General features: G+C 42.3%; 2 protein-coding genes across 2 annotated transcripts in view; both read right to left on the bottom strand.

The window, feature by feature from the left end:
- The window catches only part of LOC146341889 (vomeronasal type-2 receptor 26-like), a 32,211-nt gene extending 29,797 nt beyond the window's left edge, over window positions 1-2,414 (bottom strand). Inside the window, exon 1 of the mRNA XM_084807729.1 lies at window positions 2,365-2,414. Coding sequence (XP_084663855.1) covers window positions 2,365-2,414 — 50 coding nt within the window. The remainder of the gene's footprint in view (window positions 1-2,364) is intronic.
- Window positions 2,415-4,952: 2,538 nt separating this feature from the next.
- The window catches only part of LOC146341888 (vomeronasal type-2 receptor 26-like), a 72,473-nt gene continuing 50,922 nt past the window's right edge, over window positions 4,953-26,503 (bottom strand). The window contains exons 5-10 of the mRNA XM_084807728.1: window positions 14,631-14,922; window positions 13,780-13,834; window positions 10,229-10,449; window positions 8,512-8,676; window positions 6,688-6,814; window positions 4,953-5,854 (exon numbers count right to left, since the gene is read on the bottom strand). Coding sequence (XP_084663854.1) covers window positions 4,953-5,854; window positions 6,688-6,814; window positions 8,512-8,676; window positions 10,229-10,449; window positions 13,780-13,834; window positions 14,631-14,922 — 1,762 coding nt within the window. The remainder of the gene's footprint in view (window positions 5,855-6,687; window positions 6,815-8,511; window positions 8,677-10,228; window positions 10,450-13,779; window positions 13,835-14,630; window positions 14,923-26,503) is intronic.

The raw sequence follows: 26,503 nt of genomic DNA, 5'->3' as shown, positions 1-26,503 counted from the left end.
CGGATCTCCCGGCTCCCAGTCCGTCACCCTCACCACTACACTACACTGGCTCTCAAAATAGAATTATAACTGAAAATAGAATCGAACAGAGCAAGCAGGAAAGAAACTGTTATATCTGAAGGAATAGTGTCTGGATTAGTATGAAGAAGAGAAGCTTTCATAAAGTTGGCAAACATTACCCAAGATCAGCATTAAAAGATGTTATAAAGAAGGGATTTAAATGCCCTGGCACACAGCTTGCAAGTCTGTATCAACAATACTGGGCTAGATAGACCCATACTCTGGCTCAGTATAAGGAAGCTTCCTATGTTCCATTGAAATCAGGTCAGGAGGAATACATGTAGGAAATTTAGAGCAGATAAAAGCATTTTGGTTTGACGGAGGGAATTAGAATGGGTAGATGTGCAAATCTCTAGGGTTTGAGGGAGTATCAGGTGTAAATGTCTTTATCATTTCTTGGCAAGTGTTAAAAATGGTTCCTGAAAAATAGCAATGATGCTTGTTTAAATATTTGCCAATATGACTAAGAATGCATGTCCTATATATTGTTGTTGTTGTTCAGTCGTTCAGTCGTGTCCGACTCTTCGTGACCCCATGGACCATAGCACGCCAGGCCTTCCTGTCCTGCGCTCTCTCCCGGAGTGTCCTCAAGTTCATATTCATTGCATCCGTGATGCTATCTAGCCATCTCATCCTCTGCCGTCCCCTTCTTCTTTTGCCTTCAGTCTTTCCCAGCATCAGGGTCTTTTCCAGGGAGTTTTCTCTTCGCATTAGGTGGCCAAAATATTGGAGCTTCAGCTTCATTATCTGTCCTTCCAATGAGCAGTCAGGGTTGATTTCCTTTAGGATGGACTGATTTGACCTCCTTGCAGTCCAGGGGACTCGTAAGAGTCTTCTCCAGCACCACAGTTCGAAAGCATCAATTCTTCGGCGCTCAGCCTTCCTTATAGTCCAGCTCTCACAGCCATACATTATTTATATTTACTATGAAAATGAGAGGTGCAGGAATGGAGATGGAAATTGAGGCATAAGCTGAGGCAGTGAAACTTTGTGTAACTTTAGAAACTTTAGAAGGGATAAAAGAAATAACTAAAATTCCAAAAACAACAATAATGAAGGTAAAAGGATTAAAACAGTTTGCAGTGGTTTAACATTGCAGTGCTATACATGTAATCTCAGAATTGGGCTTTTAAATTAATAGCTTTTGAAGGGGTTAAATGAAATGTGTCCTATTAAATGTATCCTATTCAGTCTTTTTTCCTTTGGGGAAAAGGAACTTCATTTCTTCTAGAGATCTGTGAGAATTTTGTTTCTGTTTGCAAATCATCACAATTTGCTCTGTTTGCAACCCGAACACAAATGTGAATGCATGTGCATTTCCTGAAATACTTTGCACATTTGTGAACTTCTGATCACATTAAAAATGTGCATTTTTGTACAATGTGCACTTTAAATGTGCACATATTCTTTAGTCAGTCAGAGGAGTAGTTTCATTTCTCCAGTTAAGTGTCAATTTTGTTTCTTCACTCAAGTTTCATTTCCACAGGTTTGAAGCAGTACTTTAGGTTTTGAGGGAGGAGGGCATATAAAGACAGGGAGAGAGCCAGTAAGATAGAGAAAAGACCAGGCCACAGCCAGAGCAAGAGCCAGTAAGAACAGAGACAGCCAGAGCCCAAAGTGAGGGCAGAGTCTGAAGAATGAGAAGGAAGAAGCAGCCTAGAAAAGTCTAAATGCAGCTAGGGGAAAGGAATTTACATGTTGCAACTTTTGTTTGCTTTTAGGGCCTTTTGTTATCACTCAGCTCTTTTGTGTAAATACCTTTAGTTGTGATTGTTTGCTTTAATTTTCCAGTAAACTACTGTGGTTAAACCCTGTGTCTAGAGTGTCAATCACCCCATGCCTACAGCCTAAACCCCACGTTATTGGAAAGGGGAAGGTAAAAGAAGAAGATGGGATTCTTAAGGAGGCAAGAGATCCTTAAGGAGTTGCTCAAGGGGTACAGGTCATAAGGGAAACCTTGACACCCCCACAAACCTGGAGCTCGCCCAGTTTGCTCTATCCTCCTAGCAGATAAATAACATGGACTTCAGAGAGCACAGCTAGCTAGCTTCAGCTTGCTTCAATCAAACAAAGAGGTTATTTATTTATTTATTACATTTTTATACCACCCAATGGCCTAAGTTCTCTGTACCTAAAGCAGCCTTCACCAAGGAAGAGGAACTACAACTCCCAATGTTCCTAACCATTGGCCATGCTGGCTGGAGCTGATGGGAGTTGATATCCAAAATATCTGGAAAGCACCAGGCTGGGGAAGGATGACTTAAAGGAACTTGTCTGTGAAAGTGGTAGTTTGGCGAGCCTTACTCCAGGATGTTGGGCAGGTTTGAGACAAAGGCCAACACTGACTGCGACATGTTGTCTCCTCAGGAAGGGAGGCAGGAAAGCAGGAAAGAAGACTGGGGTCTTGGAGTAGCAAAATATCAAACTTTCAAATTTCCATGCATTTTCTGCAATTCAATCTCTTTTCTGCCCACTTGTCTTCTCAGGGCAAGGTGAGTATTGAAAGGGTCCATTGGAAAGGGTCTGAAGTCGCTTCGGTTGCATAACGTGACTCTGGGTTGTCCTGCAAGCATGCATGTTGAGGGTGGGTCCAGCAGAGATCCAGGCCCATGTGTCACCCAATATCCCTGCCCTGCAGTAGGTCCTCAGATGGAAGCAACTGGTTCCCCAGATTGCATCCCAGCTTCATGGACCCAGAACTATACCCTCCCTCCACATTCCTCCCAGGGACTGCCATCTTTGCCCCAGGTGTGGCAGTTTCTCCTTCCCAAGGATGCATACAGAGACCTTGCTTTCCCCATTCTTGGCTGGGGAGGGTGCGACCCATTCCGTGGTCTGTCTGTGCTGCACTGCACTGCATGTTTGCCAGGCCTGTTCCTGGTTTTGCTGCTTGCCCCTGCCTTCTCTCAATCCTGTGGCATGGCCATGGGGGCAACTTGGAAAAGAGGGCTGTTACTTTTCCTCATGCCGGGCTATTTTTGAGTCCACAGGCCTTGCAGCTATTTCTGCCAACTGGTGCAGTTCAGTTTGCATGAGAGATGGATGGGTGAAGGGCTCTGGCTACATTTTCCCCATTGAGAGGGGAATATGGATGACCCAAGGCAGGCAGCTTAACAGCCTTTCAACAGTTATTTTGACTCTGCTGAACTTCTCCTGACCACAATCCTCCAAACAGGGGAGGGATGATGCATGCAGGCCCTGATGGCCTCCTCTCTTATGTACTCTCATAGGTCCCACATCCCCTCAGGCCATCCTCACAGGACATCAGTGGATCTTGACAGTTTTTTGTCAGCTGGGGAACCGTTTGCAGAACAACCTTGGTCAGTGGGCAAAGGTGCAGCCCCACTGCTGTCACATTGAGGACTAGGAGCTCCAGTGTGTGACCACCTCTTTGTAGGTGGTGCAATTGGCACAGCTGGCTATCAGGACTGCACTGGCATGGAGAACACATCACCACAAAAGTCACCCTTTCTACCCTGCCATCCCCTGTATTTGCACGCCTATCTCTGTCTATCTTGTCCCCCTTTCCTAGCTGCTTCTGGGGCCCCAGAGCATGGCTGACCTGGTTGGTCACTTGCCGGCCTGTCATGTGGAGATTGTAGACTGAACTGACTGCTTCCTCTCCAGGTTCTCTTCCTCAGTGCAAATGTCGCTGTCCACGTTGCCTAGCACACTATTTGGGAATACCTAGTTCAAATCCTGTTACCAGAATTCCCTGATAAAACCATTTTTATCCTTTTTTTCTCCTTTGAAATATGGATTTCATTGCAGCAAAAGGTGAATTTGACAAAGAAAAAGGATTGCTGGTCTCAACAGATCATTGAAATCCTTGTATAGCACTTGTATTTATTGGGAAGGACAGTATCCCAAGTTGTTCCACCCATTCTTTGTAATTGGATAGCAAAGTAACATGCTAATTAATTTTAAAGTGGGCCACAGGTTTCCCATCTACGTTTTATATAGAATATTAGATAAATGCACGGAGGTCAGGAGTGGAGCTAGTTGGTGTGATACCACACTGATTCACCTATGAATTATATCCAGAATTAAAACAATTGGCACAGGTCTTGTGTGTATGCTTGAATGTGCAAAGAAGAGAGAGAAAGAGAAAACAGAAATGAAAGGTGCAACTAGCCATGAAACAGGAGATTGTTAATCTATTATTATTATTATTATTATTATTATGAATTTGTGGGAGGAGAGCTGAATCAGATTAGGTTTCTTGTCTTAGTGTTGTGTTTAATTCCAGAAGCCATTAGCCTAATAAAAGCCTGCACGCATGCACACACAGTTATTTGATCTACAGTAAAATCTTACAGGTATCAAATAATACCCTTAAGTTTTCTCCCTTATGGAAAAAGCAGCTTCAGGACTGGGGAAATGGTGCCAGAATCAGGAAAAGGCTTAGCCCCAACTTCTCCACTGGTATGATTTCAAACTGAACCCTCTTCTACCATGGCCACTATCAGTTTATACAGTAATTTGTGAGTGACCATAACAACAAAGATTGCCCTGAGAGTTTTATAATCAGCAGCTACCACTAGAGGAGAATTCCAAATTCTTCAAAAATTAAAAACAGTTTCTGGGCTTTAAGAAATGCTACTGAAAGAAGAAGTTAGGGGATGATGAGAACCATGAATACATCATGGTTTTCCTTTTGGAAAATCTTGAGTCAGTTTTCCAACTGATTGCTTTTCTTCAGCTAGGGAGAATATGGGAGTCTTTGAATTATATAGAATTATATAAGAAAATATATAATTCTATATGTATAAGAATTATATAGAATAGCTGCTGAAGGGCATCCTCTTACAAATACTGTGTTTCGTACACACACATATGCACGTCTCTTGACGGTTACAAACTGTAGCAGAGAACACAGATATTTCAATTCTTCAGTCTTTTCTTCTTATTAGCTGTTCCCTGTTGTTGAGCTGAGGCCTCACCACAATAATGTAACACTTTGGGAAAAAGATGCAGCTCACTAGCCCAGAGCTCGAGGCTAAGATGGAAAAGACCTCCACAGCTACAATGTATTTTCCCTTGGTGCTCAGGTAAGTTGGAATAAAGGAGATCCAAACACTGCAAAAGACCAACATGCTGAACGTTATAAACTTGGCTTCATTGAAACTGTCGGGTAACTTCCTGGCAAAGAAGGCCACAGTGAAGCTGGCAATTGCCAGGAAGCCCAGGTAACCCAGGACACAGTAAAACATAGTCACAGAGCCTTCATTACATTTAAGTACAATTTCTTCCATCACTGAGTGCATGTCCACATCTGGGAAAGGGGGAGTGATTGCCAGCCACACAATACAAAGGCATGCTTGAATAAGGGAGCAGGAAAGAACAACAGAGTTGCCCAGTCTTTTCCTCACCCATTTCTTCATCCTGGATCCTGGTTTAGTGGCCATGAAAGCCAGAACCACTGTGATGGTTTTTGCTAGTACACAAGAAACAGCCACTGAGAAGATAATGCCAAAGGCAATTTGTTGGAGGAGACATGTCACCTTCTGGGGACGGCCAATGAAGAGAAATGCACAGAGGAAGCAGAGCAGCAGGGAGATGAGGAGAGTGTATGTTAGGTCCCGGTTATTGGCTTTCACAATGGGAGTGTTGTGGTGATTCAGAAATGTTGCTAGCACCAGAGAAGTGATGAAAGAAAAGGAAAGAGAAAAACAGACTAAACTGATCCCCAAAGGCTCTTCATAAAATAAGAAGCTTGTATTCTTGAGAATACATAAATCCTGATTTTTGCTGGGATACTTTTCATCTGCACATGTACTGCAGTCATTCATGTCTGAAATAAAAAAGTTGTGGTCAGTGCCAGGTCCAGTTTTTTGTGGGCCATTGGGTGACAGAGTATCATTGGGCTCCATTTGCCACTGCTCCTTCTGCGTCTTATAAATATAAAATGGGTCTTGTATTGGAGTGGCACTTTATTACAAAAGCATTTGCTTAAGACTTGCTGGTTCAGCTCCTAAAACAAAGTGTATCTTTGTATTGGTGCAATGATTATGCGATATTTGTCTAATCTGTCCCAGATTCATAGTGGAATCCTATACATGGCTACTCAGAAGTAAGCACCATTTCAATGGGACATACTTGTGTGTAATGAGTACAATATTTTAATATTAAAAGAGGATAAAGATCCTTTTCAAGCAGAGTCATATGGAGCAATTTCTTTATTAAATACAGATTACAAAGTGTTTACTTCAATCATGGCAAAATGCTTTATCTATTTGTAAGTTATATATTGCAGAGATGACTCAATGAATATACACTGAAAACTTGACAAAGGCATGAATCATGTCTGCTAGGTGTAGTATAGTTCACACACAAACACACACATACTCACTCTCTCTTTCTCCTCATGATTTTTCTATCAGAAAATATTCAGTTATGCTTAAGGAACAACCCTAGATTAAGAATCCCAAGGCCTAAAGATCTCTCTCTCACACACACACACACACTCACACACACACACACACACACACACTGCTTTCCTCTTCAGCAGCTCCCTTTCAGACCCATCTTACAAATTCAGGCATACTTGAAATTCTGAAGAGAAATGACCCTGATGTGTATGTGTGTTCCATTCTGTCTGAGAAACCTGTGTAACGTATTGCTTACCCTCCTGGTCTGAAATCTTCCCTTCTGGACATGACATGCAGTCATAGCAGCAAAATGGCTCCCCCTCCTTCACTTTCTTTCTAGAACCGGGATGGCAGCTCTCACTACAAACAGATAGAGGCTGGACCTAATCCATGAATGAGAGGGCAGAATCATGAAGTTGGGAGTCCTTAAGGTAACGGAGCCTTCCATATGTCTAGGGGTGTACAAGTACTTACCTGTTCCGGTCCGGGGCATCCGCAGGCAGGGGGAGGCGATCTGGTCCTTCCCCCGGAATCCTCCCCAGCCGGCTCCACTCTGCGGGGAGTCCATGGAGCCGCCGGCCGGCTCCGGCTGCTGACAGACTTCCGGCCGCGGCCAGTCTGCAGACGCAAATGGCGTCCAGCATAGGGGATGCCATTTGCGTCCCTGACATTGGCCATGATTGGCTACATAAATATTTACGTAGCAAATCATGGCCAACGGCAGGGATGCAAATGGCATCCCCTACACTATTTGCGTCCCTGCTCTTTGCCGTGATAGGCTACGTAAATATTTACATAGCCAATCACTGCCAATGGCAGGGATGCAAATGGCATCCCCTACGCCGGACGCCATTTTGTTCCGCAGCCTGGCAGCAGAACGAAGACAGCAACCCGGACCAGCCTCCATCAGGTAGGTTCCATCCCAGGGGGGATTTCGGGTGGTGGTGGGGGTAGTCTGTTCCGCCATGGACTCGGGGGGGGGGCGGATTCCAAAGAATCTGGCCTCATTGGTGTCCGTGGCAGATTTCTCCGCCATCTCTACATATGTCTCTATAGTGGGAAGGCATTTCAGTCATGTATGAATGGGTGTTATGCTATGGGCTGTTATTAAAACAATATAGTACAAGACTATACTTAGGCTTATAATTATAAAATTTGTTATAAAAAGTTATAAAAATAGGGTGCAATCCTATTGGGCTGGCTGTAAGCCTCCAAACTCAGAGGCTTTTGGCCATCCAGTGCAGAGTGGGAAGAGTGGCAGAGCCGATCTTTGCCTCCACGCTCCTCCTGCTCTGTATTTTGGATAGATGGGCTTTTTGCTTGTTTGACAGGGGCTCTGTGGAGCAAGAGGGAAAGAGGCTGGGGAGGCCTGGGGATATAGTGTAAGCCAGCCTTCCCAGTCCCTCCCTGCCCACTGGCATGCCCCCTTTCTCTCCTCTCTGGGTTCACAATGTACATAAAGGAACAATTGCTCATAAAGGGAATTCAATGTATATAAAGGAACAATTGCTCATCTTTTTTTATAAGTAGTATTTCTCTTCCTAAACTTTGTCATCCTGATCTCCCTGATAATACAGCCCTCCGTGGGGAGAAAAAAAATAAGCTTGAGAAAGACGCTATAGTGCAGGGGTATGTCTGTGACCTTATCTTTTTTAAGTGTAGGTGGTGGCTGAGGAATCTTCTTCCTATTTTTATTTTTCAGCCTTCCTGGGCTCCCAATTTGGCCCCCTGGAGATCCCCAAATTGCCACACACCACTTCCCCTGACCTTCACTTATGGCATTGACCAACACCAAGCAGATAAATAATCTCCCCCCCAGTTTGTCTCTGCCAAATGCACAAGGAGAAATAATGCCCTCAGCAGCTAAGTCCTAAGCAGCAGTTTTCATATACCTTTCCTCGAGAAAACACTAACTTTCCTTATGTCCCTTGAAACCTTTTTGGAGCTTGCTCTTAAAGGGGTAATGGAGGAAGAGGGACATATCTCTTCTCTCCCCAATAAGTTAAGTGGCTCCTGACAGGAATATAGAGTGGAAGTTGGTGTTTCCCATGTAAGAAGCTGTTCTTCCCTCCTGTCTTGCCTCCTTCTGTTTGGGTCTCTTCCCATCTCCCTGTCTCTTCTCCATCTCCTCCTCACCTATCTCCTTTCCTCCCTTTTTATCCAGTGCCTGACTGCCTTTCCTCCTATCATCCTCCTCATCCCTTCCCTCTTCCAGGTGAACCCAGTTATGACCATCAACACAAGCCTTGAACAGTGTCAGCCAGAGCTGTTATTCATTTGTGCCATTGCCACTTGCAGCTGCCCTGGCATAGCCAGTCTCAGTGAGTCTGGTAGTGGGGGGGGGGGCACAGGGCACCCTGGTGACACAGTCAGGGGTCTGACAGGTGCTGGATAAGAGACAGCGAGGTTCACCAGTCCCTCACAGGAAGAAAAACTTATCGGTGATGGTCTCCTTTAGGCAAAATCTAATTTGGTCCCATGGATAGGAGGGGAGAAGAGCCTGAAATAACTGGACATGTTTAGCCTTGAGAAGAGAAGACTGAGGGGAGATATGATAGCACTCTTCAAGTACTTGAAAGGTTGTCACAGAGAGGAAGGCCAGGATCTCTTCTTGATCATCCCAGAGTGCAGGACACGGAATAATGAGCTCAAGTTACAGGATGCCAGATTCCAGCTGAACATCAGGAAACACTTCCTGACTGTTATAGCAATACGACAATGGAACCAACTACCTAGGGAGGTAGTGGGCTCTCCCACACTGGAGGCATTCACGATGAAGCTGGACAGCCATTGGTCAGGGATGCTTTGACTTGGATTCCTGCATTGATCAGGGGGTTGGACTCGATCAATGGAACGCTACTATACTATGATAATGTTTGGCTGAATGTAAAAGAAGAGCAATTGTGATTTTACATATATTCTGAATAATAAAGTTATAATTATTTTTTCTCAAACTATTTCTCAATTAATGAAGGAAAGACCACAGCAACAAGGACAGAAACTTGTGAGAATTCAAAAGGAAACCCTCGGTAATTTCATCAAATGCATACATTGTCCTTCTTTCAATCAATATCAGATTCAACATTGTCTAATGATTTTGGGTTTGCACATCTACACAGAAAGTCCGTGTTCATTCAGACTGGAAGATTTTTCAAACTCCAAAGGATGGAATCCTACCTGATTAAACCAGCTGTGCCATATTATGGCCTCCTCATTGATGAAGAAGGCTTGCTCTGGAGGAATCTGGGGATCCACCCACCCAACTTTCACTCTGTGAAAAGATTGGTTTGAGGAAATAATCCAGTTGAACACATCAAATCCAGCTACTAACTCCCCATTATGGTCAAAGGAAATCTTGTCCCCAGCACTGTTGTTAAATGAAACATATCTCAAAAAGCGATGGAGCTTAGGGTGAAAAAGAAAAATCAAGAGTTTAGTATTAATTGGTGCATGTAGATTTTTCATATAAAGGTCTAATCACAGCACCAGAACGATAGCATGGAGAGTTTCTGAGTGAGAGATGATGAAAATACTGTGCACCTTTTTGTGATGTAGAGGGAACAGGAGGAGATCACTATGTCAATAAACAACTTTAAAGCTGTGCATGTTACTCACATCCTGTTGGATCCAGATTTGTCATACACAGAGAAGATGCACTGGAATCAATGGAACTACAGTTACAGGAAGATTTTCAGGAGAAAGCTTACTACCATGGCTGGGTTTTATTGCAACAACCCAAATCTTATAATTTATAAATCTTATAATGCCCTGTCACATGTGGACATGCAGACCATTACCTGCCACAGCTGTTGATTCTGAAGTATCAGTCTCCCACCATTCACCATTGAATAGTGTTTGATTCTAGATGATGACATGGCATGTAAAGCATAGGCCACAGCATAGATAGAGTTGTAGATGCTGTAGCTGTGGCCAGTCATGGTCATTTCAAAAAAAGATCCAGGAAGACTCTCCAGCTTTTCCTCCCCAGTGCAGATATCTCTATCTGCCATGCCTACAACTGGATTTTGGAATACACAGCCAAAGGCCTGTTGCCAGAAGTCCCTGATAAAACCATCTCCATTTGTGCTGGATGGGTTTCTAGTCTTAACAAATGGCTTGAATCCTGGTAAATGACTGGAGTGGAATGTGAAGGACAGAGCCCCATGGAATGCTTCCGAGTCCCAATTCTTTTGAATGATCATTGAACTGAAGTCCATCTGGGCTGTCATTATCCACACTTTACCTTCTACAATTGTCATATGCTCTCTTTTGGCTACATGTGGAAGAAATCGCAACAATATCATGGAATTAGATTCTCCATAGAACATCATTATGTTGGCTTTGCTATCCATGATTTTCTCATGTATTTCTTCCGCCATCTCTAGACTGTTGTTAACTTCTGTGACAGACGTTAACACAGGGATTTTTTCTATGATGGCAAAGCAGATACCACTCTGGGAAAACAGTGGGACTACAATTTCCAGAAATCTTTCGCCATTATCATTATCCATCACAGCGACCCCAATCCATGTCCACCTGAAATGTAGAAACAAAGAGAGAAGCCCTGTAGATTGAAGGGTTTCCTTTGGGGTCATCTGGAAGAAGGGAAGGCCTGGTGTTTTATGATTCATCACTGGAGCAGAGCCATATACGAGCTGAAGAGTGTTTGAGGAGACAATGAGAGAGGGGGTAAAAGCTACATTCAAGTAGTTATTTCAGATATTCAGATTACTTAAAATATTGTGACACAAGGCTCACCACAACCACATGAGGTAAGTGAATTGTATTATTCCCATACTAAAACTCATGACTGATGCTGAGAGGATAGTGTCTAGCCCAGGGGTCCACAACTTTTTTGGACATGTGGACACAATTGGAACAGAGACAGTTGTGGACACTTCCATAAAATGGCTGCCATGGTGGGCTTGGCAGTTCACAAAACACCCATTTCCAGAAGGCAAATGGATGAGGCTAAAAGAAAAGTAACTTGCACCAAAATCTGGGCTACAAAATAAAAAAAACCACTCTTTTGAACCCAGTGTTTTCTGCTGTAATTCCCATTTCACATAAGGCAAACAAATGAGGGTCAGAGATATGTAATTTGGCCAAGAATCTGTGTACAAGGCAGAGCTGGGATCTGACTCCCAAATGCCAAATGATATACTTGCCCCCACAAAGGATAACAAAATACCCATTTGGGGCAAACTGGGGAAGCTCAAAGAAACACACACAGGCAAATCACACACACACACCCATACGTAGGGGAGGGGGGAGTCCAGGCAAAACACAGACACCAGAAAAAACTAGTGGAAACAAGCACAGACAAATGGATACACACAACCCAAGTGAAACACGCACCACATACCAAAAGGCCCAGTCAAAATGCACATCACACCTCAGGATGATTATACAAAATCTGTCTTTGTTTTGCAGGTTGTCAGGCACCTTTCATTCCATCGTCTACCTGTTCACAGAATTGGTATGTCTCGTTCCCGAATTTGCACAAATTTGCATTTGCACAAATTCGCATGCACAAAAACGTGCAAATTTCCCCAAAATATGCAAATCCCCCCACCCAAATCCACATTTTCACCCTTTAGCCTATGGGAAAAATGTGCATTTTCGGTGTGGGGTGAGGGGGGTTGTGTGTGTATGACACATGTTGACAAAACACTATGACAAAATTCGTGCAAAATTCCTGAAGGTTAGAAAAATGGTCTGCAAGTCTGCAGAATCCACCTGAGAGGGGGAAAAACCAGTCCACTGCAGAATCTGCAGGTCAGATTAATAAAAAATCCAAACTCGTTGGTTGCAGATTTCTCTGACATCCCTAAGCACACCAAAATAAACAACAACCATATTAACCAACTAACACACATCCTGCAGCCCTCCAGGATGCTCCCCCCAAGCCACCTTTCTTTTTATGCAGGGTGATTGAGCATGCTTCAAACTGAAGTACAGGGCTGCAGCCCCCACTATATTTATTTTCTATTGTTTAAACATTCTTAATGTTTCAGCATTCACCAGCATTCCACTTGGGATATATCATTTTCATGCCTTTCGTGGCAGCACAAAACTTGGGGTTTCTGGAACAAAACAGCACAAAACTAGAAAAAACAAACAAACCACCAACCCTTGCCAAAGGTTTGAAGCAGATACAGTAATACTGTGTTTGTGTGCTGACTACAATCCCACAATTAATGTATCATTCTGAACGCTTCTATGTTTGGGAATTTTTTGTCTCCCTGGGAAAGAGGCATTTTTTGCCTCTTTTGCAGGGAAGTGAGAATTTCAAATAATTTTCTCCTTGGGGAGGGGGACAGGGTTTCCACATACCTTTTTAAGTTTAGGAGGTGGCTGAGGAAACCTTCTTTCTTTCTTTCTTTCTTTCTTTCTTTCTTTCATTTTTTTTCTTTTTTCCTTTAAAAATGCCCCCTGTTCTTGCAGCAGCACAAGACTCTTTTCTGAGAGGCTTCTCCAAGCTGGCAGCAACTCCTGAACTCCTATGAGACCATGGGACATAGCCGTCTCTCCTAGGCATTCAGGAAGAGCTCCCAAGCTGCAGAGAACACTCTGCAGCGTCCTGGGCTGCTGCAAACAAGAACAAATGGAGCTTTTGTTGTTGTTCAGTCGTGTCCGACTCTTCATGACCCAATGGACCAGGCCTTCCTGTCCTCCGCTCTCTCTCCCGGAGTGTGCTCAAGTTCATATTCATTGCATCGGTGATGCTATCTAGCCATCTCATCCTCTGCCGTCCTCTTCTCCTTTTGCCTTCAATCCTTCCCAGCATCAGGGTCTTTTCCAGGGGGTTTTCTCTTTGCATTAGGTGGCCAAAATATTTGAGCTTCAGCTTCAGTATCTGTCCTTCCAATGAGCAGTCAGGGTTGATTTCCTTTAGAAATGGAGCTTTTAGGACTTCATAAAAACTTGCAGAAGGTCAGAACTCTGTAAAGAGAGGCTTACAGCCCAGCAGAAGTTCCTGAATGCCTTTCTGCAAAAAGCCTCTCTGCAAAGAGCTCTGTGCTGCTGCAAGCAAGAACAGTTTTTCTAAAGCTCTAAAAGCCTCTTTTCTTCTTTCTTTGCAGGGAGGTTTCTGCAGCCTGGGAGCACTTTTTGAATGCCTATGAGAGAGGGTGAGGTCATGTAATCTCATGGGTGTTCAAGAAGAGCTGTCGGGCTGGAGAAGCCTCGCTGTCAAGGGTTCTGGGCTGCTGCAAGTACAGGGGACATTTTCAAAGTAAAATAAAAATAAAAATAGGCAGAAGATTCCTCAGCCACCATGACACTTAGAAAAGATAAGTGGAACCCTGTCCTCCACTCCAAGGAGAAAATTATTTGAAATTCTCACCTCCCCAGCCTTTTTCGGGGAAGTTTTCATTTTGCCGCAACCCACTCATGCATTGCTGAAAATGGAAGAATCAAAATATTTAGCACAACACTAATCATTACTCACTTGTGGGTGGTGGCACAAAATTCAGGGTTTGTGGCACAAAACAAAGCAGAATCTTGGCATCCATTTGGAGGAGATACCAGATCTGAGGGTTTGTAGTTAACAGAGCCCTTATTTGAGTAATTTGCATGTAGCTAAAGGTTTGGAGGACTTTCACTTTGGCTTGATTTAATATGCTACTCTCTGAAATGCTTTGAGGTAGTGCTTCCCTATCCTTGAGGGTTTATTTATGTAATAACCTGCAGGTTAAATTGATGTTATGTGTTCCCTTGTTTTGTAATTCTTACATGTGTGCTAGGCAGCAAATGATTGTGTCTTTATTGGTTACTTTACCAGGTAGATCAGCTCAATGTTATGTTCCATATCTGCTGTCAGAAAAATCCCATCAGTATCATGAGTTGAGGCCAATTTTTCCCAGTGGCAATGAGGACAAGGAAGCAACTAACTCTCTGGTGTTAGAAGGTTGTTTCTGGAGGGTGACTTTAGGGTATCTGGGTTTTTTTTTTACAATTGTATGTTTCTGTTGATGTCATTTACGTTGTTATATTTTCTTTCATAAATATGTTTTGGAGTGCTTTTAATTCCGGTCTATTGATCACAGTAAATTATTAATATAAATAAGAATAAATAAACATTATCGGTCTCTATAATTATTTGCAATGCACCCATTTTGGTCTCAAACCAAAGTAGCACGAAAGAAGTACCAAATGTCCATACATCTCACATACACAGAGACCCGTATACCCAACCTGTGGAATCTTATAGGTATCCAAGATATTTGCCATATCCACAGAGATTTGGGAGTCCAGTCCCCCGATCACTGCTGTCAGATTATTCTGGAAGTCACATATGTAGTTGGGAACAAACATCTCCAGTGTGTTTATTAGGAGCATTGTGGCATAAGAGGTCTGCTGTGCACTAAAATAACTGTCAAAGATGTGGAAACCCAAGGTGACATTGGGTAAGATCTGTGAGTTTTCATTGATCTCCTTCACTGCAAATTCCAAGGCCAGGATGTGCTGGTAATTCTTAGGCACTACACTAGAATGAGAATTGCATTCAATATCAGAAGGATATTTCACATTTTTAAAAAAGAAACAATGTTACTGTGCTCTGCACCTACTTTATGATTGGTGTTTATTTCTGTATTCATATACTACTTTTCTTGAGGCAATCTTTTACTTAAGGTGACATATCCCCTCATAGTGGAATTGAACAATATCAGTGTTTACTTTCAGAACACAGCACTCTGTGAGCAATATCCTATATTGTCGTTGTACCTCTGCTAGTTCTGTTGCATGAGTGGAACTGACCACAAGCACAACAGGAACAAGTGTTTCCTGAAATAACCCCAGATATTAGTGGAAACACTCAAGTCCAGAATGGGGCAGGTCAGCATCGCTCCCTTCTGTGTGATCCACTGACCTGCCCCCTTCCAGAAATGAGTGTTGCCACACATTTCCTGTTGTTTCTGGAACCACTAGTTCTTCTTGTGCTAGTGGTCCATTCTGCTAGCACAGGGCACTGTAGGATACTGCCCAATAGCTTTTCATGATAAGGTACCTATATAGAGAAAATGGCATGGTATCAATTTTTACTTTATATTATTACATAGACCTGTTGCCATTTTTATTTGTCATGGCCTTTGATATGAACAATAAAAATTATGATTTAGAGAAGATTTGCTCATATGAGTCTATGTCATACAAAGAGACAAGCATTCCAATAAATTCTCATTCTGCAGTATAGAATGACCTACTTTATGATCTACTGCTGTATGAAGATTTTTCCTTTGAATCAGAGTTGTACGAGAAAATGAAATCAAAGAGAGCAAACAGGATATGGTTTCTTTTAATAGCAAGACTCGGTAATACATAAAGCATACAGCAGTCATGAGTGGGAAGATTCCTGCAAAGTACCTCAGATTGAAAAAATAAGGTAAACTCAACTTGATATGAAGCAAAAACACAGAAATATCAGAAAAAATGGTATCTGAGAATTATGAAGAAGATGGGCCTTGGTGATGTTAGCCAATATTATCAAAAAAACATCCAGAAACTGATTTTTAAAGGAAGGAATTTAGAAGTCCCGGTACATAACTGGAAAGTTTAGCAAGACTCATTTGGAGATCATGGGTGGTGGGTACATACCTTCAAGTTGCCCTCAAGTATTGCCAAATAGAATCTAATCTGAAACTGGAGGGGCTATAGATGGTGACGGACAATGACTAATGGAAGAGAATGGATTGGAATGCTTTGTTTACAGATCACCCTAGAGTCTCACCCTGCATCTCAAGTTAAAAAAGAATATTGTGTAGCAGGACTGGAAAATACTTGTCTCAGAAGATGGGGAACTGCTGCTGGTATTATTTATTTTATTTAAAATATTTTTATACTGCCCTTCATTACCAAACCACAGGACAGTCTACAAAATCCATGAAAAACAATTAAAATAAAAATTAAAGGTAAAAAGAGACTATATTGAATTAGTAGGAATAGGTTGGCCAGTGATCTGATGCAGTACAAGGCAACTTTATATAGTTATTTCAAGGGAATTTGAGGAAAGCTAAAAGACTGTTGGTAAGCAAGACTGAGGGAATTCAAAGGGGCTGATGTGTGACTCTCTAGGCTTTGGAGGGATTGGTCCTGAACATATGTACTACTCTTTGGTAAGCCTTAAATATGGACCATGAAAAAATACAAGGAAGATTGCTTAAATATTTGGAATTATAACTACAACTGTATGTGCTATACATAACAAATATTATCGATGGGGGAGAATTTTATTTGCTTCACCTTTCAATAAGAACTTGGTGAGTTTGCATTTCCCTTATCAGTATATGAACCAGAATGCAGTTTTCTTTCAGTGTCGTCACTTCTCTGTGATGCAGTTTTCCAAACAATAATGTGTATATTAGGGGAAAGTGTGTACAAAACATGCATATGTTAGGGAAACACACAAAAATGCACAAACATGTGTAGTGACAAGTGCATGCAACAGCATTATATTAAGGAAAACTGATTGCAAAAAAATGTGTATATTAAGGAACTGTGTGTACAAAGAAATGCATACGATAGGAACACGCATACATATGTTTGTGTGAACTTTTTTTTAATGGTACAAACTGATGTAGAAGCGAGAAAGAATGTACCTGCAATGGGAAAAGGAGAAAATGAGATATACCATAATTGACAGATTGGTCCAGCCCTAACCAGTATTACGTATTCACCATAAAAAAAAAAATGTTGAACAAAGAAATAAGAGTTACAGGAACACAGGCAGAAGGTAAGGCAGAAAGTGAGGCAGAGAAATCACCAAGGAACTTGATGTGATACAGAACATCAAAGAACTGGAAAGAATTGACAACAAAATGTATTTAAAAGAATTAAAGTAGGTTGTTTAACAATGGAATCCTCTGCATGTCAACTCAGAATTAAGCCCTTCTGAGTTCAGCAGAACTTACTCCCTAGTAAGAGTGTATAGGATTTCAGCCTAAAGGGGCACACTGGGAGTTGTAGGACTTTGTTCTCTCCAAACATGCATAGGATTGCATCCTCACTGTATCTAATACGGTATTTTTTGTCCTTTGGAGAAAGCTTCTTTTCTGCAGCATCGCCGTAATTTATTCATATTATCTACAGACAAAGCCAATAAGCTGCTGTCATGAGGCTGTAGCTCTAGGTCAGCTCCTTTGAATGACAAAACACATGGCAGTAAAAACAAATAACCTAATAAGAACAAATAATGCAAATTATAACACATTATAACAAATAACCTAATAACAAATAACCCAAGTCCTTACATGAGCTCTTCGTGCAATGCCGCTGGTGGTTCTTCAGTGAAAGTTATTTCATTGTGCATAAAGCCACCGTGAGATGCAATTGCACCAATGATGAAGTCCCCTGACTTATGATACATGTGATTTGGAGGATGTGGATCATGGACCCTACATTTCACAATGTGAGGCTTGCATGCCTTGTGAAAAAGCCATGCCAGCAGCAAGACCACTGAAACCACCATCCTAAATACCAGTACAAGGGCAACTCTTCCCCCTATATGCACATTCCAAATATTCTTTTACAGCACTGTCATTTCAGTCTCTGTGATTAAAACAGCTTGCAGGCCTGAATCTCAAGAGTATTTGATATAAGCAATTAGAAATCACACTGGAGGACCTGTGTCTATTCCCACTCCCTTTACTTCGCTCTCAGTGGTATTGACTATTACATCCCTCAGTCTTCGGTCTTAGTTTTTTAATTTTGGCCACTGAAACTCCACAGCGGGGTTGGTCAAGGACAATTAATTGCCACGTTTTACATAATTAAAGAGGAAGGAAACACCAGCATGAATCTGGGGGTTTGTTGAAACAAACATGTTTGTCACATCTGAACAAACGTTTTTTCTCCTGCTTAGCTAGCGAGACAGAAACAGACACTTGTGTTTGAATGACCCACAGCAAGACAAAGGCGGTAGAAATAATAGACAGTGGTCTTGAACTAGACAAGAAGTCAGTATGTTTGTTGGTAGGACTGGCCTTCCTGACAAAATGATCTTGACAGATGTAATCCTTGGGAAGAGACTTAAGCCTAGAATTCTCCTCCCATATCTCCAAATTGTGCTGTGATTCATATCTTTATCAGCCTCCCTGCTTTGCCACTGGGACTAAACCCAAAAGAAAATAGTCCAGGGAATCAGTAGGTGCTGCTGCTACTGGATCAAGAGAATATTAGGCCCAAATGCCACAAGTGGGCCCACTGCTGACACAGGCTCTGGGTCTCTCATGGTAGGTGGCCTAGTCTGGTAACTTCCCAACATTTTAATTTCCCACAATATCCTAGAGCAACACTACATTGGACACCTTGGGGATTGTGGAAATTTAAAATGATGGCTAAGGGCCCAGCAAGATAGGAGGGGACCTTTAGGAATCAGAGAGAAATTTGTTTGGTTCACGTTTTAATGTGAATGTTCCCAATTTTGTACTTTTGAACCAATTATGTGAACTGAAATTCATTTTCCATTCCAAAGTCACACTTCTCTGAAATTTTCTGAAAATGGAGAATTTAAAAAATGCATACACTAATGTGTATCTTAGGAGAAAGTGCACACCAAAATCTCTACATTAATGAAAGCAATGTTCAGAATGCATTATATTAAGAAGACGGCTTGCAAAATTGTATATGGAAATGCATATATTAGGAAAACACACACAAAATGCATATGAATTTTCATGAGAACTTTTTTTTTTTTTTTAAATCAAGGTTCAGAATGAATCGAACTTAAGATGGAAAACTGAGAAACTTTGATCCACTTGTCTATCCTGGCACTGGGGCATGACTGCTCAACTCCCTTCCATGTATGCTGTGAGGTCACTCAGGTTCTATTTTGTCCCCCTTGCTTTTTAACATATACATGAAACTGCTGAGTAAGGTCATGTGGAGGTTTCAGGTGAGGTGGCATCAATATACAGATGAAACCTAACTCCAGCCCTACTCAGCTCTGTTTTCATTCATGGAGGGATAGCAGGGTTGTGCACACCAGCCCCAACATCTCCATCTCTATTAGTTTCACTTCCGACCTTCATGCATTTAGTGTGAAGTCCTGAAGGGACATTTTAAATGTGATCCTTGGAATGTGCTTAGAACTCTCCCCACAGTTTGGAACCCTGTGCAATCAGAGTTCCAATTAAGGGAAGAATTCAAAGAGTATGCAGTGGAACACACTTAGAAGTTCTCTGCAGATCTTCATGTTTTTGGTAGTGGAGCCTGAGGAGATGAAAATGTAGATGGACCGGCTGCCACATTCAGTCCTACTCCAGCTTCATGCATTTTTTCAACATGAATAGACTAATGCCCGAATAAGGCTTCTTCTTTTTTCTTCTTTTTTTCATTTTCAGCCAGTTTAGGTTGAGGTGGTGATGGCACTAAATCAGTTCCTGAATGTGGTAATAGACTGGATGCTGGCTGTTCAAACAGATGGGGTGTTATTATTTGTTAATTATTTTATCTAGTTCTATTTCTATCCTGCCCTTTATAAAATTCCAGAGTGAGTAACAACAATGTTAAAGCAAGCAACAATAAAATACAATACATAAACATCTAGTAAAACAATAAATAATAAGCAGACAGAGTCATTGCAGCAGCAACTAACTACCCATAAATGCCCAGGTAAACAGATAGGTCTTACACTTGCACCAAAAGGTCAATGAAGTTGGTGCCAGGTGTATCTCTTGGGGGAAGGCATTCAAAAGCTGAGGTGCCACCACGGAGAAGGCCCACCTAATGCTGGAACAAAATAGCCTTATCAGGAATGAGTTCCTTATCAGCAACTACCTCTAGAGAAGAATTCTAAGCTCTTCAGAAATGTACAAGTGGTTTCTGTATTTTAGGAAGAGCTCCTGAAAGAGAAGCTTGGGGAAAGATTCAGAGCATACAAACTAAAAGTGTGCATCGGATTCAGACAAATCCTGAATTCAGGGCTGATTCAGAAAGGTTCAGGAGATGTCTGAATTAAAGTGGGACTCCTCCAAAGTTGACCAAATCAAATATGAACCCTCCCAAAGTTTTGTTAGTGATTTGGAGGGAAATGGAGAGGCAGAGTGTATGTTGACGAAAATGGATACATTTCTCTTCAAACTCTCCATATAAAGAGTTATGCCAGGGTGGGGAGACACAAGAGGAAGAAGAAGGGGTGTAATTTTATAACTGACAGCTCTAGCTTCTAATCACAGTGAGTGTTTGACCAGGGCTCCAATCACAATGATGAAGTAAGGGTAAAATCCAGCCTAAGCCCTACTTAGAATATACCCATTGAAATGAACAGGATTTAAGTTAGTCATGACCAACTGAAGTTCCATTCATTTCAATGGGTATCACAGGACCTATTCCCATGTTCTTTGCTAGTCCTTGGTCATAGGTGCAGGAACATTGACAGAGTTTTGCTGGGGACTGTGCAGGTTCTTTTTGGCTTGTGTGTTCTTCCCAAAGTTTTCCTTGCACATCAGTCTTGATTTTATCCACTCTTCCCTCAGTCCTTCCAGTCCAGACTTTTTAAAAATTGTTCCCTATAATACAATTCTCATGCCTTGATTACCCCTTCTTGCTGTTGTCTGAGCCTGCTTTGAGTGTTAGTTGTTGGGAGTAGGTCAGTTGGTGTGATAAGACTGATTAATCCACGCATCTGTCGGATAATGTCCAGAATTAAAATAATCTATACAGGGCTTGTGTGTATGTGAATGAGTGAACAAAAGGAGAAAGAGAAAAATTATATGTTGTTGTTGTTGTTGTTGTTTTAAATGAAGGGTACAGCTGAATATGACATGAGACATCTAGAATGTGTGTGTGTGTGCTTTAAGCCCACAGTATTTATTTATTTAGTTAGTTAGGGGCAGGATCACACCCACACCCACTCAATGGGTGCTTGAGGTGATGTTCAACAACAACAAAATACAAAGTTTAAAATACATAAAATACAAAACCCAAGCTTTATTGTAAAAGCAGGGATTGATGATAAAAACAGTGAACAGCATTAACTATTAAAAGGTCAGCAGAACAACAGAGGTTTTGGTGGGAGGGACTAAATAAGGTTGGGTATGCAATGCTGGTGGAGGGTTTAACTCTTCCCTAATAAACTGATTGGGGACACCTTTACCTTTACTAATAAAATGTCCCCCTATCCACACAATGTTGTGAGCGGCAGTAATATTACCTGGAGAAATGGTGCCGGGGGGGGGGGGAATAGCCCAAACCTCTCAATTGACATCGTTCAAATTTGACCCTCACCCTACTGTGGCTGCAATTTTTAAATAAATAAATAAATAATTTTGGGGTGATCCTAATCAGAGGGATTGTTCAACAGTTTGCCCTGAGAGTCTCCTGATGAGGAACTACCACAAAAGAAGAATTCCAAACTCTTCCAAAATTAAAAGCAGTTTCTGGATTCCAGAGTCCTGGTCCATGACAATGGAAGGAGCAGCAAATGGAATACCGGATTTTTTTAAAAAAAGGAATCAGCTTTGCTGCACTTTGATCCATGCAGGGCTCCACGAGCAAGTGCTCTGCACCAGTAAGAATCACTTCACAGAACATACTTCCGGGTGGGGGTGGGGGCTGGAGTGACCATCATCTGACTGGCAGGGGATATTCAACCAATAAGGAGGCTCCGCCCCTCTTCCCCCTCTCTCCTTTTCCCTGAAGCTCCAGATTCACCTGCATTTCAGGAGCAAGCCTCATTGAGCACAATGGGAGTTACTTGTGAGTAGACACACATATGCTTGTGCTGGGAAAGGGGGGGCACAGGGATGTGAAACCAGCCCCATTTCTAACCCAATGCTGCTCAGGATCTGTATAGCAAAGGTGTGAAGTAATTACTTCCTAAGGCAATAAACCAAACAAAGGAGAATTGGAGCCTCTCAATCGCGTTGTACAGCAGCATTTAGGGCATCTGTGCTTTAAACTGTGCCATTTCAATTGAGGGGGATCTCTGTAAATTCTGATGTGGGCATTCAGGGCACAAGCCTCATTGAGCACAATGGGAGTCACTTCTGAGTAGACACTGATTGGTTTGTGCAGGGATGGGAAATGCACAGGGAACACCCCTTGACTGGGGTCATGGTGAAAGGCACACCCCTGGGAAGGGCTAGCACACCTGAAGTAAGTGCGGGCGTTGGGGCACACACAGCAAATATACAGGGGAGAATCTGACTTGAGGAAAAGAATCACACTTCAAGCAGTCTCAGGAAATCCGTTTTTTCCCTGATGAGCTCCAAGGTAGCTGCTGGATGGCCATGACGTAATGTAAACAAAAACAAAACGCAGCCAGCTCAAAGTAAAACACTCATGGAGACACCCCACAGGATGAGCTGCAAGCAAAGGCTACTAGATGAATCATGACTCAGTTTTCCACTTGAGTTTTGCAACATGCAAACAAACACATCTCTACTCTAGATTACAATCTTATGCCTATATTTAAAATTCTTCACTCTTTTCTTCTTATTAGCTGTTCCCTGTTGTTCATTTCAGGCCTCAACAGCATGATGAAACATTTTGGCAAAAACATGCAACCCAGTAGCCCAGTGCTGGCAGATAAGATAGAAAAGACCTCCACACTGACCATATATTTTCCTCTGATGCTAAGGTAGGAAGGAACAAAGGATAACCAAACTAGACCTGTGTGGAAATAGCATCTTAAAATTCTCCACCCTATTTATGGGCATAGAATTGGGGGGGGGGAATTTCACCGAATTTCTCCAGGGGGAGGAGAAATTTTCCAACTATTTGTCACATGTAGGGTTCACCACTGGCAAGAGTTGTAGCACAACTCCTTCCTTCCTTCCTTCCTTCCTTCCTTCCTTCCTTCCTTCCTTCCTTTCTCAGGTGTTTGGGGGTTTTTTGCACTGCCACCACAAGTGGCAACAGCTTCAACTGTATTGGCAGCCTGGCCCCCATTTTGCATCTTCCACAATACCCCATACCTAACATCTTTCCAGGGCATTGGGGGTGGGGGGAATGCAGCCACTAGGGATGGGCGGATTCCCTACCTGCCAGTCCATGGGGAATCCTTGTGAGCCAGCTCTTCTCTGCGGCGATTCCGTGGAGCCACAGGCCAGCAGCCGGCTCCGTATCGCTGTCCTGGCGAATGGATACAGCTGCAAGTGGCATCCACTATGCCACTTGCAACTGTATCCATTCGCCAGGCCACAGATACGGAGCCAGCCTGCGGCTCCGCGGAAGTCACTGCATAGGATTCCGGAGGGAGGTGGAGGTGAGTGGTGCCACTCTGCTGCGGACTCCAGAGGCTGGATTCCTTTGAATCTGGCCTCACTGTGGTCCGCAGTGGATTTCTCCACCATCCCTAGCAGCCACTACCAAAAAATGGAGAAGAAAATGTGGAGAAAGTTCTCAATGTGGTCATACCACTTGTTCCCTGAAAGCCCTGTTGCAGGTGTGAGGGGGCAGTGTTGCTTACAGCTCCAGGGAAGAGGTGTGCCAAGAAGAGTGCTAGTGCTGTGCCCAAATCTGACCTCCAATTTCTTGAAAACATTCTTTCCCATGAAAGGGTCCTCCATTTTTCTGCCTCATTCTTTTTCTTTAATCTATTTTTATTTTATTTTTATAAATGAAATAAACAATACCAACAACATAATCAAAACCTTCAGTTTCCAACATTACAGTATTCTGAGGAAGAAAAAGGGAGGATAGCAAAAGAAGCGGGGGGAAGGATTATATCTAAACCTCAATAAAAGCAAAAAAAAAAAATCCAACTATAAATCCAGTTACAGATTATATCTATACAGCACTCTTCCAAACATTGCAGGTATTATTAAATCTTCAGTCTCCTGCACCACAAATGGTGAACCTTATCTTTCAGTGTAGAACCTCAGGCTTATAGCAAAGGAACAGGAGCAAACTATCCATTTCCATTGGCCATATATTACCATTCAATTAATGTATATTAATAAACATTAAAGGTTTCGCCAGCAAGGAATAGTAATAATCATAATCCCATAATGATGTTAAGAAGAAGAAGAAGAAAAAGAAAAAGAAGTTTAAGAAAAAGATAAAAAACAAAAAACAAAAGCAAACCATTTGTATATTTTAAGTAAGATCATATCTAAAAATATATTTATATGTGTACACACACATATACACACAAACAGGCATTTTATTACTATATAACATAAAAAAGGAGAAAGAAAACAGAAATATGCAAACATTTGCTCTGGCATACTGCCTAGACATCTTATCCACTATAACCCAAGCAGTGCTTCAAAAGAACAGTAAAGATGGCTAAATTCCAACTCTGGAGGCTGAGAGAGTTGGTTCCCTTGCTTTAATTCTAATACCACTAAGGAATGTCTCTGCAGCATCAGGTTTTAAAAAGCTTTTCATCTGACCTTCAGAAAGAATGCAAAATGTAGCCAGATATTCAGTATGATATTGCAGGTTACTTTGCTTTGCCAAACTTCTCACCTTGATAAATTGCCTTCTTCTGTCAGCGATTTCTTTAGTATAATCAGGGAAGTGCATAATCGTGTCATTTGCTGGTCCCCACTGAAGCTCACCTCGTTCTCTTGCCAGACACATAAGAAACGTTTTTGGAGAGACTTGTGAAAATTGAACAATAACAGTCCCAAAAGTCCCTTTAGTGCCATGTATTGAACCAGGAACACGATATGCATGCTCAATATCAAGTAGAAAATCAGATGGTAAAACCAATTGTTCATCCAAAAGTTTATCCATAAATTCAGCCAAACCTATACCAGTAGCCACATTTTTCATACCAAGGATACGAAGATTCGCTCTACGTGTGAAGGCCTCCAGTTGAGAAATTTGAGCAGACAAAATATTATGAGAAGCTTCCATAGCAGTTTCATGAGCAGTAACTCGATCTTCAAGAGCATTAACCTTCAATTCCATCTTTTGAAAAGAGATATTAATTAAGTCCACAGCCCCTTGAAGGGCAATGATTGAGCCCTAAATTGTTTCAAGCTTCTTTGACTGCACTGATAGCTGAGAAGACATAGTTTTTATCAAAGCAAGCAACTCCACTTCATCTCTGGCATTTCTAGAAACCTTTGCTGGGGGAGCAATCGGGGGGGTAGGTGGCATTCCCAAGCCTTTCTTTTTTCCCTTTGTTACTGCCATCCTCCCCTTTCAAAAGCACAACAAGCAAGTATGATTGCAGAAACAGAAAAACAAACACTTAAGCAGATTTAATTACAACTTACAAGTCCTCAGATATTGCTGGTAATTTAAATTCAGAAATTCTATTTGGAGCCATCTGTCCTTATGTCTTCTAATTGCTTAGGAGTTTCAGACAGCGTTCAGTAGATGATACTCCAGCAACTAACCTTAGATTCCCGTCCCTCTGCTCCTCCGCAGAAGCAGCTGTTCTTCCAAGATTTCATCCGGATGGTACTGTAAGCTTCTCCTTTTAATTCCAGGGGAAGTTAAAAAGGTTTCTCAACCTTTTCATAGCTGTTTGAGATAAGCAACCTGTGGAGCTCCGCAAGTCACTGCCAGGATGACATGGCTCCGACTGGAAGTTCCCATTTTTCTGCCTCATTCTTCAGGCATTTAATTTTAGGGATGTCCGAGAATTCTGCCACTGAACATGGTGAGGCCGAATGCCAGCGCATTCGGCCCCCGAAATCCGTGGCAGAACGAAGCCCCCCACCCCCCCACCCCACGAAAGGCACAAGAAATGGAGCTCTTACCTGCTGCCATTCGTGCGGCTTTGCGAATGGCGGCCGCGTCTGCGGCCACCATTTGCTTCTTCATTATAGCTGTGATAGGCTACGTAAATACTTATGTAGCCTATCACAGCTAATGCAGAGACGCCATTTGCGTCCCTGCGGAGGCCAGGATAGACTACGTAAGTATTTACATAGCCTATCACAAAAAAAAGGGAACACAAATGGCGGCAGCTACAGCGGCCGCCATTTGCGTTCCCTTTTTTTCACCGTGATAGGCTTCATAAATATTTACGTAGCCTATTACGGCCAAAGACAGGGGCACAAATGGCATAGTGGCCACCATTTGCACCCCTGTCTTTTGCTGTGATAGGCTACGTAAATGTTTACGTAGCCTATCACGGCGAAAAAAAGGGAACGCAAATGGCAGCT

Source organism: Heloderma suspectum, chromosome 6 (genome assembly GCF_057233095.1).
Source record: "Heloderma suspectum isolate Gila_16-S chromosome 6, 16-S_ref, whole genome shotgun sequence".
In the NCBI taxonomy this organism is placed as follows: domain Eukaryota; kingdom Metazoa; phylum Chordata; class Lepidosauria; order Squamata; family Helodermatidae; genus Heloderma; species Heloderma suspectum.
This window is presented reverse-complemented; position numbering and strand designations above follow the sequence as displayed.